At 50.2% G+C, this 15,859-nt stretch overlaps 1 protein-coding gene across 1 annotated transcript in view; it reads left to right on the top strand.

Moving 5' to 3' along the window:
• Positions 1 to 950: 950 nt before the first annotated feature.
• The window catches only part of LOC122391783 (probable isocitrate dehydrogenase [NAD] subunit alpha, mitochondrial), a 17,592-nt gene continuing 2,683 nt past the window's right edge, over positions 951 to 15,859 (top strand). The window contains exons 1-5 of the mRNA XM_043386025.1: positions 951 to 1,127; positions 7,313 to 7,441; positions 7,776 to 7,948; positions 8,249 to 8,512; positions 9,820 to 10,069. Of these exons, the coding sequence (XP_043241960.1) occupies positions 1,101 to 1,127; positions 7,313 to 7,441; positions 7,776 to 7,948; positions 8,249 to 8,512; positions 9,820 to 10,069 (843 nt within the window). The 5' untranslated portion in view covers positions 951 to 1,100. The remainder of the gene's footprint in view (positions 1,128 to 7,312; positions 7,442 to 7,775; positions 7,949 to 8,248; positions 8,513 to 9,819; positions 10,070 to 15,859) is intronic.

Here is a 15,859-nt window from a genome sequence, read left to right as displayed (position 1 = left end):
CACTGGTTTACTAACATCGCGGACAGCATACCTATTTTTTTCCGTTCTTGCTCCGTCGAGGGGCGAACGGCTGGAGTTCACTCCGTTCACCCTGGCTTCCCCTACTCGTAAGACGCTGACAAACTACGAACGGGTGAGGGCTAAAATTGCACTTATTGTCGATCATTGTCCATTGCATACTGCATACATAGATATAAAGTATGGTTGCCATAACGGGAAACGAATTTTATCTTAAATTAGCATGCCAATTGCATCTACCTTCGGTGCCGCATATCCTTTATCAGCGTCTTCAGGGCTATATGTCTAGGGCTGATGTAATTACATTACTATAAATACACATGTTTCTGCCCTTGTTTCACAATCTACTCATTCCAAAGAATGCCATAGGTAAAAAAGATTAACACTTTTCGGTCGAAAAATACCACAAAATCTGTCCCAAACACCCCCCTCCTCCCATAGTGTTTACACAGCGCCGCAGATTCTCGCCCTCACCAACATGGCGGCCGCTGCTACGTATTCGCGAGTCGCTCCCGACATGGGGGTGCCCTATCTAGTCTTTATATCTATTACCGGGGTTACATGAGCAAGTAAATGCGTATCAGGAACGGATTTTCCTATTCGCTCACCATTGTAGTCCGTTTGTAATACGTATTAACTCTGCTCATGTAACCCCGAGCTATGGAAATTGATGTCTAAATGGATTTTCAAGTACCTTGTATTTATCGACATTTCAGGAAAATATGCAACATATTTTCAGTAAATAGCCTTTAAAATATCATTCTGTATCTTTCTAATCCATAACAAATTAACTTTATTTCGCTTAAAATATCCCCCTCGCTAAAATGTCAAATTTCAAGCAGCAGTATGCAATATGAGTGCCTTTCGATGAGAAAATAGTACTACTATTTTGGGACATAATCAACGCTCTAGTTTCATTTCCGACGCAGAGTTTTTCGTCTTTTTCTTTTGGTGTCCTACAGTCTTCCGGAAAGTTAACTTTAGCCTTTAGCATTTGCTATTGAAGTTATACAGCCTGCTTATTTTATTTTTTGGGTTTTCATCTTTGTCGTCAAGAATTAGATAGCTTCAACATCTCTAAAATGGCCAGCTCAGTCTTCCGATCACTGGTATGTAGAAATGCATTTGAATTGTTTCAGTATGACAATGACCCACCTGTTTCTAGTTGGAATAATATTGAGGTAATTTGATGTTCCTATGCCCCCACTTTCGGAGGTGGGAGCCGGCGATGTCAACTACCCTTCACTCCACTTTTTGTTGAGCCTTTGCATCTGTCTATGCCACCAGGGCGGTGTTTCATGGCTGCGCGCTGCTCATGCTGACTGCGGTATTGGTGCGGTGTTTGAGATAAATTCTGCTCGACCCCTCAGCGTTGCGAGCATTTTACTTTGTTGATGTTTCCATGGAAATCCAACATGCCACTTTATGCTGCCAGATGAAGCATGTAGCTTTGAAACACCACCCAGGTCCAACTGGATCAGATAAATGCTTTGAAAAAAAAAAAAATCATAAAATGCTTTGCCAAATATATCTGGCTTAGTGACGGCTTGGTTGTGGTGCCCAAAATTTTAGCGCTTGTGGTGTAACTTCACATGCTTCAAATTCAGCATGTGAAGCATGTGTGAAATTGTAGTAAAGCACATAACAATAACGGTTTTCAGTTTCTATCTTAGAGGAAAGGCAAGCAACCTCTGGAACATTTGGTGTCACCGGTAAGGTTTTCGTCAGTGGCGTAGCCAGAGATCAGCGAAAGGGGGGGCCATGGTGCTCGAGGGGGCGACTTTTTCCCTTGAGAGGGGCGCCATTGTCAGCTAGTGACAGGGGGTCAGTCTAAAATGTAACGTCATATATTCATGCATGATTTACTAGGTGTTGCAAAATACATAAGAACCAGCCTTTGCTGATTTTCATAAAATTCATTAATGCAATTTGCAGCCTGGTGTTTTTTTTTATCAAAAAACCTTGATCTAGATGAATTTTTAGCATGATAGGTATAGGAAACGACCTCAGGCTACGGACGCATTATTCTCAAAATACGCATCCAGGCGAATTCGAAACGGTAAAATAACTATACGTTGATCAATAGGCAGAATCTTTATTCTTTGGAAAAAAAGAAAAATATACGGGCTCACTCACTGATCCGAAGTGACCTGTGGGCTGCAGCCTGTGGTCGACCGGGGTTGCCGTGTTTAGAATCTCAGAGCGCACGTATGTAGGATACACGCTGCGACTTATTGCCTAAATTGGAATCAAGGAAAGACTTGAACATTTAAGACCATGAGATCCACCATGAGATCCCAACTCATTGCCATACCAGCAGCGACTGCAGTCAGAGGCGACCGAACGCTGACATACGTTCAGGATTTTTTCTCCACACATCACCTTTACAATTTGATGTCTAGTGCGTGCAGCCCCTACTTGTGGACATGCATGACTGCCTCCAGTGACTGACTGCCTCTAGCCTCCAGAGGGAAACAACTAAAAAAATAACAGTTTTTATCAAAATCGTTTTCTGCAATACCTTTTGACTCAAGACAGTGACGACATTTATTTTGCCAGCATCGTATTCCTCTCGTCGAAACGCGTTGAATGAACTATACGTTGACCTTGAAAGGTCATTTTCAAAATTTGACCTCAGGTCAAGGTCATGATCTTGACGGACAGGGTCATGCTGCATATCACTCGATCCGTATCGTCGAGCTGAACACATCTGACGTGTTTTCACCGCTTTAGCACGTCTCTATCAAAAGGTATAGCCAAAGAAATGCTGGTGACCGTTCATGACCTGAGATGACCTCAGGGGCACACAGAAGGGTCACAGGTGCATTTTGTCGATTCAGTGTGTTATGTTTACCTATGAACCGATGTTTGAGAGGGTTTTGAACCACATTCGTCCAAAAGAGGCGCATTTCAATTTTCTCCAGTTGACTTATGCCTAATGGAGAAGTCGCAAAATTGACCTGACCTTAGGTAATGGATATCAAAAGTCCGAGATAAACATTGTATATATATTGTTAGTCTTATCAATCTCTGAAAGTTTCAAAAGTGATCGTTCCGTCGGTGTGGCGTACGCTGGGGCGGCACCGCACTGCTAGGCGGGGGCGGCATCACAATAATGGGCGGCAATGCGCTGGGGGGCACCACTTGCATTGAGGGGTGGCATTGTACGGTGAAAGGGTGGCGTCGCATTGAGGGGCGGTATCGCAACGAGGGGTGGCACTAACGAGGCTGCCTTATAAGAAACGCTTGGCACATCCTAGCCCAGCTCGGCGCCGCCTGGCTGCTGCATCTTGAAAAGGGTCCTTGGTGTCGATGAGACAGCCCCATTGTCAAATAATTTACCTAGCGTCAGTGGTTTCGGGGGGGGGGGGGGCGCTATCGATCTTGAATGGGGCGGGGCGACTGAAGTCTCCATTCAGATGGGCGTCAGTGACTACTGGAGGGCGCCAACGAACTCGGATAGGGCGAATGTGATCTTCAGAAGGGCACCGGGTGATCTAGAGGGGTGTAATGCTTAGATGGGGTCACTGCTGCCTTCAGTAGGGCATCGGACGCTCTGAAGGGGCGCCATTGATCTCGGATGATTGGACTGTTATTTTCAGAGGGGCACCAGTGGCTTCAGAGGGGCGCCATTGATTCAGGATGGGGCGACTGAAGTCCCGGTTCAGGTGGGCGCCAGTGGCTCTTGAGGGGCGCCAGCGACCTTGGATTGATGGGGCGACTGTGATCTTTAGAAGGGCGTTGAGGGGCGCCATTGGGCATGGATGGGGCCGCTGTTGCTTTCAGAAGGACGCCGGACGCTCTAGAGGGGCGCCTTGAACTTGGGTGGGAGGACTGTAGTCTCAAGGGGCGTTGTCTCGGATAGGGCGAATATGATTTTCAGAGGGGCGCCGGGTACTCTAGAAGGGCGCCATTGGTTTCAGAGGGTTGCCATCGATCTTAAGATGGGGCAGCTGTGATCTCCGTTTAGATGGGCGCCAGTGACTTTTGAGGGGCGCCAGCGACCTTGAATGAGGACGACTGTGATCTTCAGAAGCGCACCGGACGCTCTGGAGGGGCGTCATTGGGCTTGAATGGGGCGACTTTAGTCTCAAGCGGGACGACTTCAGTCTCAAGGGGGGCGCTAGCGGCTCTCTTGAGGGCGCTATTGATCTCGGATAGGGTGACTGTGATCTTGAGAAGAATGCGGGTGCTTTAGAGGGGCGTCAGTGGTTTCAGGGGGCGCCATCGACCTGGGATGGGGCCGAATGGGGCAGCTGTGAACTTCAGACGGGTGCAATCAACCTTAAATGGGGCGACTGTTCCGTTCAGGTGGGTGCCAGCGGCTTTCAGGGGCGCCATCGACCCTGGGGGTTCGGAATACCTATTCTGGTTTCCGGAGGGGCGCCCTTAAACATTGGGGGGTTCAGGTCCTATTTGGGGATGCCCTGGAGAACATTGGGGTGTCCAGGCACCCCTAAAGAGATATTGAGTTCGATCCCTGCCTGCACATCGCTTTTTAATTCATGTTCCCTCTGTAAAACGGCATCAGCCTAGTCGGCGCTAATTGGGGCGCCATCTGGGCGGCTGGGCGGAAAGGGGGGGCATGGCCCCCATGCCCCCCCCCCCCTGTCTACGCCACTGGTTTTCGTTCAAAGTTAGGTTTCCTGTCTTAGGCCGCCGTGCCAAGCTGAAGCATGCTGTGATGTCACTGGGTAAGAGAAGATAACTTACCACGCTATCAGTATCAACTGAGACTCACATAGACTCAGATCGACTCAGGCAGACTCAAACTGATTCGACCGACTCAGATCGACTCAGTCAGACTCAGAATGACTCAAATTGACTCAGACCGACTCAACCGACTTAAATCGATTTCGATGGACTCGGACAGACTCAGAACGACTCAGACAAACTCAAACTGACTCGACCGGCTCAAACCGATTCAGATCGAATCAGACCGACTCAAACTAAGACCGACTCAACCGACTCAAACCGATTCCGATCGACTCAGTTCAGACAGACACAGAACGACTCAGACAGACTCAGAATGACTCAGACAGACTCAGGCAGACTCAGACCGATTCAGATCGACTCAGACCGACTCAGATAAACTCAGAACGACTCAAACTGACTTAGAACGACTCAACCGACTAAAATCGTTCTGATCGACTCAGACAGACTCAGAACGACTCAGAGAGACTCAGGCAGACTCAAACCAACTCAGGCATACTCAAACCGACGCAGGCAGACTCAGACCGATTCAGATCGACTCAGACCGACTCAGCTAGACTCAGAACGACTCAAACTGACTCAGACCGAGTCAACCGACTCAAATTTATTCCGATCGACTCAGACAGACTCAGACAGACTCAGGCAGACTCATGCAGACTCAAACCGACTCAAACCGACTCGGCACACTCAAACTGACTCGACCGACTCAAACCGATTCAGGTCTGATGATTCAGGTCACCGCTGGGTCTGTCTGTCGGTCTAAATCGGTTTGAGTCGGTTGAGTCGGTTAGATTCTGTCTGAGTCTGAGTCGTTCTGAGTCTGTCTGAGTCTATCGGAATCGATTTGAGTCAGTTGATTCGGTCTGAGTCAGGTTGAGTCGTTCTGAGTCTAGCTGAGTCGGATTGAGGCGATATGAATCGGTTGGAGTCGGTCGAGTCAGTTTGAGTGTGCCTGCGTCGGTTTGAGTCTTCCTGAGTCGTTCCGAGTCTGTCTGAGTCGATCGGAATCGATTTGAGTCTATCTGAGTCGATCTGAATCGGTTTGAGTCGGTCAAGTCAGTGAGAGTCTGCCTGAGTCGGTTTGAGTCGTTCTGAGTCTGTCTGAGTCGATCGGAATCGATTTGAGTTAGTTGAGTCGGTCTGAGTCATTTTGAGTCGTTCTGAGTCTATCTGAGTCTGTCTGAGTCGACCTGAATCGGTTTGAGTTGGACGAGTCAGTTTGAGTCTGCCTGAGTCAGTTTGAATAGTTCTGAGTCTTACTGAGTCGATCGGAATCGATTTGAGTCGGTTGAGTCGGTCTGAGTCAGTTTGAGTCGTTCTGAGTCTATGAGTCGGCCTGAATCGATCTGAATCGGTCTGAGTCTGCCTGAGTCGGTTTGAGTCTGCCTGAATCGGTTTGAGTCGTTCTGAGTCTGTCTGAGTCGATCGGAATCGATTTGAGTCGATCGGAATCGATTTGAGTCGGTTGAGTCGGTCTGAGGTAGTTTAAGTCGGTCTGAGTCGATCTGAATCGGTTTGAGTCGGCCGAGTCACCTTGAGTTTGCCTGAGTCGGTTAGAGTCTGCCTGAGTCGTTTTGAGTCTATCCGAGTCGATAGAAATCGATTGAAGTCGGTTGAGTCGGTCTGAGTCAGTTTGAGTCGTTCTGAGTCGGTCGATACTGATAGGTAGCGTGGTACGTTATTATCTCTTACCCAGTGACGTCACAGCATGCTTCGGCTTGGCACGGCGGCCTAATACAGGAAACCTTAGCCTTGCACGAAAACACTACCGGTGACGCCAGAGTTACCGATACCGAACATTTTTGCCGGTCCTGTCCCTTAGTTGGTAGAGCTGCTGGACTGGAGTGGGTGAGAGCGTGCGTCCGGGTTATAACAGTTTGGGTTTGAAGCACGGCTGACGCTCAATGTTTATGAGCCTTAGCACCCGCCACCCTCACCTCAACCCTGGTCCCTGACCACCAAACCTTGACGTTTCTCCAGTTTATCTTTTAATGAATATTTACTGTTGTATTTATAGTGTTATTGAGTACAAATTTTCCTTGCTTAATGAAGGAAACCAAATCAGAAGCAAAACTGGCAGCCTTGTTGGGTAGTAGCATTTCGTTGAATGCACGGCAAGGCGTACACGAGCACTGAAAAGATAGACAATATTAGCATGGTTCAGCAGAAGCCAGAATACGTAAACAAACAATAAACGCTTGACTGGATCAGCTTGGGGTTGGCACGGCATGGTTCGACATACCCGTAGGCGTAGGAGCCGGGGGCCAGGGTGACCAATCATGCCCTCCTCCCATGCTGCAAAGTATGGCTCACAGTTCGATGAGGTGCACAGACCGGTCCAAGTGAAAACTACAAAAATAAAACTGAAAAAATACTTAAAACAAAACTACAGTGGCCCACGTGAAAACTACGTGAACTGGGCTATTGTCTGCAGTTTGAATGGTAGAAATCCATCGGTTACTTCCTGAGATATTGAGCATTCTCAACGGAGTTACTGAATTGTCAAATTTATCCCGAACACCGGCCTGTTCTTAGTAACATTGTAATGAGACCGATGAGACGTTGTGCGCTCATGCTCCAGGTGACCCCGCTGCGCCGCGGCGGACGGCGCCAGTTCTCCTCAGGCCGAAAAACTGTGACCCTCATCCCCGGCGATGGCATCGGCCCGGAGATCAGCGCCGCCGTCCAGAAGATATTCTCGGCTGCAGGAGTGAGTACAGGGATCTGATCGGCATTCATTGCTGTGTAAGACTGATTGTGATCAAACAGATGTATTGCAAACACATGTAATACTGTCGTGAAGCCCTGGGTATTACTTGTCTATCTTATATGCTACATTTGTCTAATGTGTATTCTTCTATACGTTTTCTCCTACATTCTGAAATGGACATGAAATAACAGCTGTAATACGTCTATCCAGATCACGAAATCTCGTCAGTTAGCAGTGTTTGTGTGCGGTGTTTCAGACCTTCCTCTCGCCCCGCCACCGCCGGTCTCCCCACTCACCCCGACCACTGTCTGACTGTCGCTGGCGCGTCTGCCAGGTGCCGATCGACTGGGAATCTGTGGACGTGACGCCCGTGCGCGGCCCGGACGGCATGTTCGGCATCCCCCAGTCGGCCATCGACTCGGTCAACAAAAACCAGATCGGCCTCAAGGGCCCGCTCATGACGCCCGTCGGCAAGGGTCACCGCTCGCTCAACCTGGCGCTCAGAAAGTGAGGAACGACAGACAGATAAAGCTTGCTGCTTACTTCGATAAGTTTCTGATTGCGGCTCATTATGAACTGATACATGTATACCACCTGCCAGCAATTTTTGTTTTTATTCTGCAGTCATGATTTGAGGTAAATTTATCGATCATTTTTCTGGATCAATTCACTTAATGTAGTCTGTGACCCTCAAATCGTATATATGTCACTCTACAGCTATCATCTTATACCTGTTCTTCCTCCTTCTACTCGCTCACGTTCTACTGTCAGTGTATCTCACCGTCCGCCTCTGTGTGTCGCCGGCAGGGAGTTTAACCTGTACGCCAACGTGCGGCCGTGCCGCTCCATCGACGGCTACGAGACGCTCTACAAGGACGTCGACCTGGTCACCATCCGTGAGAACACCGAGGGCGAGTACTCGGGCATCGAGCACGAGATCGTGCCCGGCGTGGTGCAGAGCATCAAACTCATCACGGAGCCGGCCTCGATGCGCGTGGCAGAGTTCGCCTTCAACTATGCCAAGGCCAACGGGCGCAGCAAGGTGACGGCCGTCCACAAGGCCAACATCATGTGAGTGGAGAGGGAGATGCAGGGGCTTGGATGCCGTGAAAGGGTGGGAGGGGTGCCGGGTGGTTTTGTAAGAGATAATACTGTCATTTGCACATCGGTAGATTTTGCATAAACCCAAGGTCCTTTCTATATTTTATGAAATGTTATTCGGATCATGAGTAAAACTTCTAAGAGATATTAAGACATCACACAAAAATCAGAAAAAAAAAATAAAGATCAGACATCCTTCTGAAATAACAGGTTATGGCTATAACATGTGATGTGAAACCCAACGACTAAAGATATTTTTTTGTAGCCTGTACTAGGGTTGGGGAGTCGTTTGATTTTCGGTGACTCCGACTCCGACCCCGGATTTCAAAAACCAACTCTGACTCCGAGTCCGGACAGAACTGTCGACTCCGACCGACCCCGACTCCGACTCCGCAGCCTGATCTGTACAGTCTGTCTTAAAGGTACCGCGCAAAGTAACGGTGGATCCATCAAGCCTGACCGAGGAAGGGCCTGCTATAATTTGAAAGTAACCGAACCAGTTGACCTGGGCAATGGGCGAGGATGTCAATGGGAGAGCACAGAGCAAAGCTTCGGTGACTCAAATTTAGCAGACCCTTCCTCGGTCAGGCTTGATGGATCCACCGTTACTTTACGCGGTACTTTTGAGACAGACTGTACGCTGTGTCTGAGAACCTCACGCCATCCCGTTAGCCATTGCGCTTCTCGAACATTTACTCTTCATTTCTATTTTCTCTCCGCGCCCTTCTAAGGGTAGCCATACGTTGCCATCCCACTAACGACGTGATAATCCATTTCCCATTCTTCTTTCCTTACAACTAACATTGCTCTAATGACCACGTCCCTCCCCTCAAACGTCTGTCGGACGGCACTATACCACGCTGACCACGTGACTTGTGCTCCCCCCCAGGCGTCTGTCGACGGCACGTTCCTCAACTGACCACGTGACCCTTGCTCCACCCCCAGGCGTCTGTCGGACGGCACGTTCCTCAACTGACCACGTGACCCTTGCTCCCCCCAGGCGTCTGTCGGACGGCACGTTCCCCCACTGACCACGTGACCCTTGCTCCCCCTCAGGCGTCTGTCGGACGGCACGTTCATCAACTGACCAGTGACCACGTGACCCTTGCTCCCCCCTCCAAGCGTCTGTCGGACGGCACTATACCCCACTGACCACGTGACCCGCGCTCCACCCCCAGGCGTCTGTCGGACGGCACTATACCCCACTGACCACGGACCCTTGCTCCCCCTAGGCGTCTGTCGGACGGCACTGACCACGTGACCTGTGCTCCCCTCAGGCGTCTGTCGGACGGCACGTTCCTCAACTGCTGCCGACTGGTGGCCGAGCGGAACCCGGACATCAAGTTCGAGGAGCGCTACCTGGACACGGTGTGCCTGAACATGGTGCAGGACCCGTCACAGTACGACGTGCTGGTCATGCCCAACCTGTACGGAGACATCCTCTCGGACCTGTGCGCTGGCCTGATCGGAGGACTGGGCGTCACACCCAGCGGCAACGTCGGAATCAACGGAGCCATCTTCGAGTCGGTGAGTGTTGGATAACCATCTTCTAGTCGGTGAGTGACGAAGAGTATTTTTCGAGTCGGTGAGTGCCGTGGACTCAGCGGAGCCATCTTCGATTCAGTGAGTACCGCGGACTCAACTGAAGCACCTCACGAACCTGAGTCAGTGAGTGCTGCAGAGCCAGCTTCGAGTCTGTAGGTGCCGCTACGGAGCCAACGGACCCATTTGCTGAGTCGGAGAGTCCCGCAGAGCCGTCTTCGAGTCAGTGAGCGTGGATCACTCAGCGGAGTCGTGTTCGAGTCAGTGAGTGCCGCGGACTCAGCGGAGCCAGTCAGTGAGTCGGTGAGTACCACGCAAAAATGTTTGAGTCGGTGAGTGCACCAGCCGACGCCTGTGCACGAAGGGCACCGAACTACGCAATATGTCTGCAAACATTACCGGAGAGCACGGGAGACTGGGAGGACCGTGCTTCTTTTTCGATTTTTTGCGTCTTTTTTTAGAAAGTAAAGAAGTGGGACGATAGCTTTGACTTTCACCCAAACAACCTGCGCACGGCACGCAAAACCAGAAAAAACAAGCAGTGGGTTTTACGCTGGCCGGCCTCCTGCGGGTCACGTCTCCGGTTCGGTTACTCGAGGGCAGCGCTTTTCGAGGAGCGCTGTGGCCCGAAGGTTTGGACTTTGAATTGTGAAAAACGCCCGCCCGCCGGAAAACGCAAACACCGCAAAACGCGCAAAACGCACGCCCGAAACGCCAACGCAAACGTCGCAAAAAATAAACAAACGCCCGCCCGCCGCAAACCGCAAATAAAAAACGCAAAAACGCCGCAAAACAATAAAACCGCCCGCCAACCGCAAACAAATTTAACACCGCAAACGACGCAAAAAAAAGAAGAAAACCGCCCGCATCGCCCGCCCGCCCGCCCGCCCGCCGCCAAAGACAAACACCGCAAAAAAAAAACACAAAACGCCCGCCCGCCGCAAAACGTAAACACCGCAAAACGTGTAAAACGCACGCCCGAAAAGCCAACGCAAACGGCAAAAAATCACCCGACCGCCGCAAACCACACAGAAAAAAACGCCGAAACGCCGAAAAAAATAAAACCGCCCGCACCGCACCGACGCTAACTGCTAACCGAAAACGACTAAAAGTCGCCCGCCAGCCGCCAAACGCAAACACCGCAAATAAGCGCCCGGCCGCAGCAAGATAATAATTTATCAGCGGCTGGCATACCGCTAGGCTGGTCATTTTCACAAATCAAAAAGATATCTGCAAAAATCTCCTAGATGAAAGCGCCCGATTAAAAAACGGATGGCACGTGCGTGTTCCTCGCCCCCAACTTCCTTCAGGTCAATCGTCATTTGGGTCATCTAACGCATTGACGTATCTGCAAAAATCTCCTAGATGAAAGCGCCCGAGTAAAAAACGGATGGCACGTGCGTGTTCCTCGCCCCCAACTTCCTTCAGGTCAATCTTCATTTGGGTCATCTAACGCATTGACGACCGGCTGGGTGGAATGAACATTGCGCCAAGAAACGTAAGTATATTGTCAAAAAGAATCCCCAGAGTGGTGGATCCCAAAAGTTTGAAACTACCACTTTGGCCCACTGGACGACACCTTAAACAGTTGCCGACCGGATGACACCCATTGTTTGGTCACCCACGCCATAGTATGCATCATGGGTGCGCCGAAATGACCAAAAGTCCCAATTTCCGGTGTGCAGGGTCATTTTCAACGGCACGTGGCACGTGGTTCTGGACTTTTCCGGCCACTTTGCGACATACCCATGGGTAGTGCACCGAATGGTGGTTGATCTGCATGTAAGAAAATGGGGGGTCGTTTTTTGATCGTTTTCGAGCAATCTGCCGTGGAACGCATTTTTTCATTTTCCCCATTGGCTTAACACGGGAATTTTTAAAGTCACGTGGCACGTGCACCAGATGGTCCGCGGAGGGGAGACCCATACCAGAACGTAGATCACCTGGCCCACTAGAAATCCTGAAAAAATCAGAATATTTGGACCAGCCGTTTTCAAGAGCATCAAGTTGTACTGATCTCAGGCAGCTTTTGCCAAATTGTCAGGGAACTCAGATTTGTTTTTCAATAGAAAAACACAATTCTAAAGAATAGTGTTTTAACTATTGACAACAAACCTTCGGTTACTGTAGATACACTGTAAGCCTGATAGTAGTTACAGTAAGACTCTCTGATGCACATCCCTGAGGATCATTCATTGACAAATCGTGTGATCCGCATGCTGTTAGGTCGATACAGCAATAAGAAACATAAAAGCTGAACATTCCTCTTACTCCTAATGCCACGTATGTTTGCCAATTGACTGAGCTGAAAGTCGATGGTAATCAGGCACTATAAAGACGGAAATAATGTGAGTAAAATTATCCGCTGTGTTTGCTGCCTCGACCGGTCCGGTTCTTTGCCAGTGCCACCCGGCACCGTATCCGGTTCCCCGCTCCTCCATAGGCACCCGACCTTGTTACGTTCCGGCCGACTACCGCTTTATTTCCTGACAAATTATCGCCATCCCGGTGAGCGTCTTTATTGAGTTTCCATTGTCAGCGGGCGTACGCCCCTGCAATTGATTGTCGCTCATTTGTCGGCGATTGTCCGGCGGCCGGCCGTGATGTGCTGCCACCTGTAGGTCGGTACGAGAAGCTGAAGTTTGTTGGCGGCGCCGCTGTAGCGCTGGCCGGCCGGCCGACCTCCATCCATTAGCCGGAATGATGTGTTTGGGTGTGTGTGAGACGGAGTGCTCACCGGCCGCCATTTAATGAGAGCCCGCCGCCGGCGGCTCCATTCGCGGATTAGCGCCGGCGCACGCGCGCCAGGGTGTACGCTCACCGGCACTGCACTTTGCTAATTAATTATTTCGGAGAAGCCGGCGCCGGTCGCCGGCCGGCGGCGCTCCTCTGTGGCGGGCCGGCGGGCCGCGGCGGGCCCTCCACCCGGCCCGGCACTATCACTCGGTCGGACGGAGCCCAATGAAAGTTGCAGCTGGCCGGCGGGCCGGCCGGCGGTGGGTGGCCGCCGGCCGTTTGACACAGCACTGCGATCAATAGGTTGGCCGGACCGTCCGACCGGACCGGGCCAGCCGCTCGGACCGACCACAGCCCGCGTGTAGGCCGGCCGGCGCAACCACCCTCATCCCGTCTGGCTCGGGTCACTGAATGGAGCATGCCCACAGACCAAATTCTGAACTAGTCACTGTCTAACTCGGTCCGGGCAGTCACACGGCTAAAGACATTATCCTAGAGCCTCACAGCGGATAATTCACTGATCGGGCCATTAGGTAGGGAACACAAGGTCAGCCACGAGCGGCTGTTCTGCCTTCGTCTCCGAGCGCGGTGTAATTCTCGGGCGGCGGCGGGCGTTCATTCAGCCCCGGCCGTGGCTCTGACGCGCCCCGCCGCCGCCCAAGACCGAGTGCCGACGGCGCCGCTGGGCGCAGATGCAGCCGATAGTCGGTAACGTATGGGATTCGGATGGCGCTGTTAGTCACTGCTCGGTCAAACAGCCGGCCAGCCGTGCTATCGGGGCAGGGAGGGGGCGCGGCGGACAAACTGAGACTGACCGATGCGGGCGGAGTCGATCGGAGGTGTCACAGAGGAACGCAGTGATCGGGGGGAAGAGGTTATGGGTCAATGGTCAAACATTGAAAAAAAACACATTTCAGGTGTTATAGACAGGATTATGTCCGGGAGCAAGTGATTTTCCCTTAGAACGTTCATTGTTTTGTTTCGTATTTTCATATGTATTTGATAATAACTTCAAAACGTCAACATTAACCCTATTCGTGGCGGGGGGGGGGGGGCTTTAAGCCCCCCCCCCCCTCGAGTTTTTCTTGTGCCATTGTCAAACGCCGCAAGACTGAAAGCTCATACTCGGTGACTTTTTCTAAACATTCATTGCGCACATTTTGACAAAAAAAAAAGTTGCCGGGTCAGGTCAGGTCAGGTCACCAGAGGCGGTTTGGTGACCCCACCTCAGAAAAGTTTGCAATCACGCCAGAGCTAGAGTTTTTGACCGATCAATTTCTTCTCTTCAGGTTTTAGTTAGGGTACCAGTATGTGCAATTTGTATATCTCAGAATTTTCATATCTGTGACCTGAGGTCAGGCTAGACTCGTGACCTTTACATTGCAAGCCTATGGGAAAATATTGAAACGCCTCCTGCTTCGTGTAAACGAGTCCAAACCACCCAATTCTTTCAGTATTATGGAAGATTATCTCATCGGTGATGATCCTGGTGCCGCTAATTGACAGGGGCACCGGCAAAGGTCATCTGAGGTCATGTGACGTCATAAATCGTTTTTTTCTGTCAATAAATCACGACATGATGGTGCTAAAGGCTTGTAAGTGGTACCAAACTGCTCGCCTGGTCAAGGCGCGTCGTTTGGTATGCAGCATGACCATTGACCATACCCCACAACCTCATTGATGAATGACCTGACCTTGACCTCAGGTCAAATTTCAAATTGACCTGTGAAGGGCACATAGGTATTTCGCCTCGCCTCGGCGAGAGCAACAAAAAATGTATTGGTTTTATGTCTATGTTTCTAGTTTAAAAGTTATATAGGTAACTAATTCCAAAACATTTTATCGTTGATGACCTCTGGTGACCTCAATATTGACCTGACCTGAAAATGTTTTATGTAAAAGTTGTAGATCTTTAAACGACCTATCAAACGCCGTTTGCCGTTTGTCGCTGCGATGTGTGGTTTTTGAGATCTGAAGGGGGGCCGAATCGCCCCCCCCGCCAGTTTCTTGTCCCGGCGGAGCCCGCCGAGCCCGCCAGGAATAGGGTTAAGCAACATATTTTAGGTGGCACTCGATTACATAAATGAAAAAGCTCAGTTCTATTCAAATTCATGCATATTGCTCGCTTTTTCAGGAAATTCGCCCAATATTTATGTTGTATAGTCTACTACAGAATAATGTTCCACTCCTCAGAAGCTATCAGTTGACCGGAGCGCTAAGTTGTGCCGTTTATCACGCAATTAAGCGTGTCGATTGTGAGCATTGGGACAAAGCTATAATTTGTGAACTCAGCCCGTGTGATGCGGCACAGCCTACCACTCCAGGCAAATAATTGTCTGTAGAAAGTGGAACATCATTCTGTAGTCGACTATACCTACATACCTACAAATAAGAAGCGAGTCAGAAAATATGTCTCCTTTTAGTACCCTGCCTTCAAGTTCCTCGCTTCCTTATATCCTTCTCAATCATTCAGCAACCTTTAAACGTAACTTTAAAGTCCCAATAAAAAGCCGAACTCTTCCCCACTCCTCTTCCTTGATCCTGAGTTTTGATGTTCGCCTATTTGGTTCGAAAGTTAACCTCCGAAGCGATGCTTACCGGTGCCTTTTGCCGTGCTTTCTTCAGTATATTACCCACCTTACATGACTTAAGCGTGATGTTTTGATATTTGTTGTTGGTTTTGTTGGGTTAGACTCTTGGTCTAACGATACCATTCAGAGCCGGAAGAATGATAGGAATTAGGGAAGACATTGGTCAGGCGGGCATCCTGGTGAGTCGCCGCGTCCGAGCCCGTCCAGTGGACAGGCCACCCAGCCCCCTGACACTCACCGCACCCGGATACGGGCTTGCTCCTGGGGGAGCTACCCGCATGGGATAAAGTTACTCGTCCAGCCCGGAACAGGGGGTAGAAATCTGGAGGAGAATAATTTGACTATTCTGAGTATGGAAACGACAAAACGGATGTGATGTTTTGTAGCGTTAGGCTTATGAGATGAGAACCAACATCAACTAAAGGTTGATGTTGACGCGCATTCTCCT

This window comes from Amphibalanus amphitrite, unplaced genomic scaffold, assembly GCF_019059575.1.
Source record: "Amphibalanus amphitrite isolate SeventyFive unplaced genomic scaffold, NRLGWU_Aamphi_draft 000454F_arrow, whole genome shotgun sequence".
Classification (NCBI taxonomy): Eukaryota; Metazoa; Arthropoda; class Thecostraca; order Balanomorpha; family Balanidae; genus Amphibalanus; species Amphibalanus amphitrite.
The sequence above is the reverse complement of the archived record's forward strand: the minus strand, read 5'-3'. Positions and strand labels throughout refer to the sequence as shown.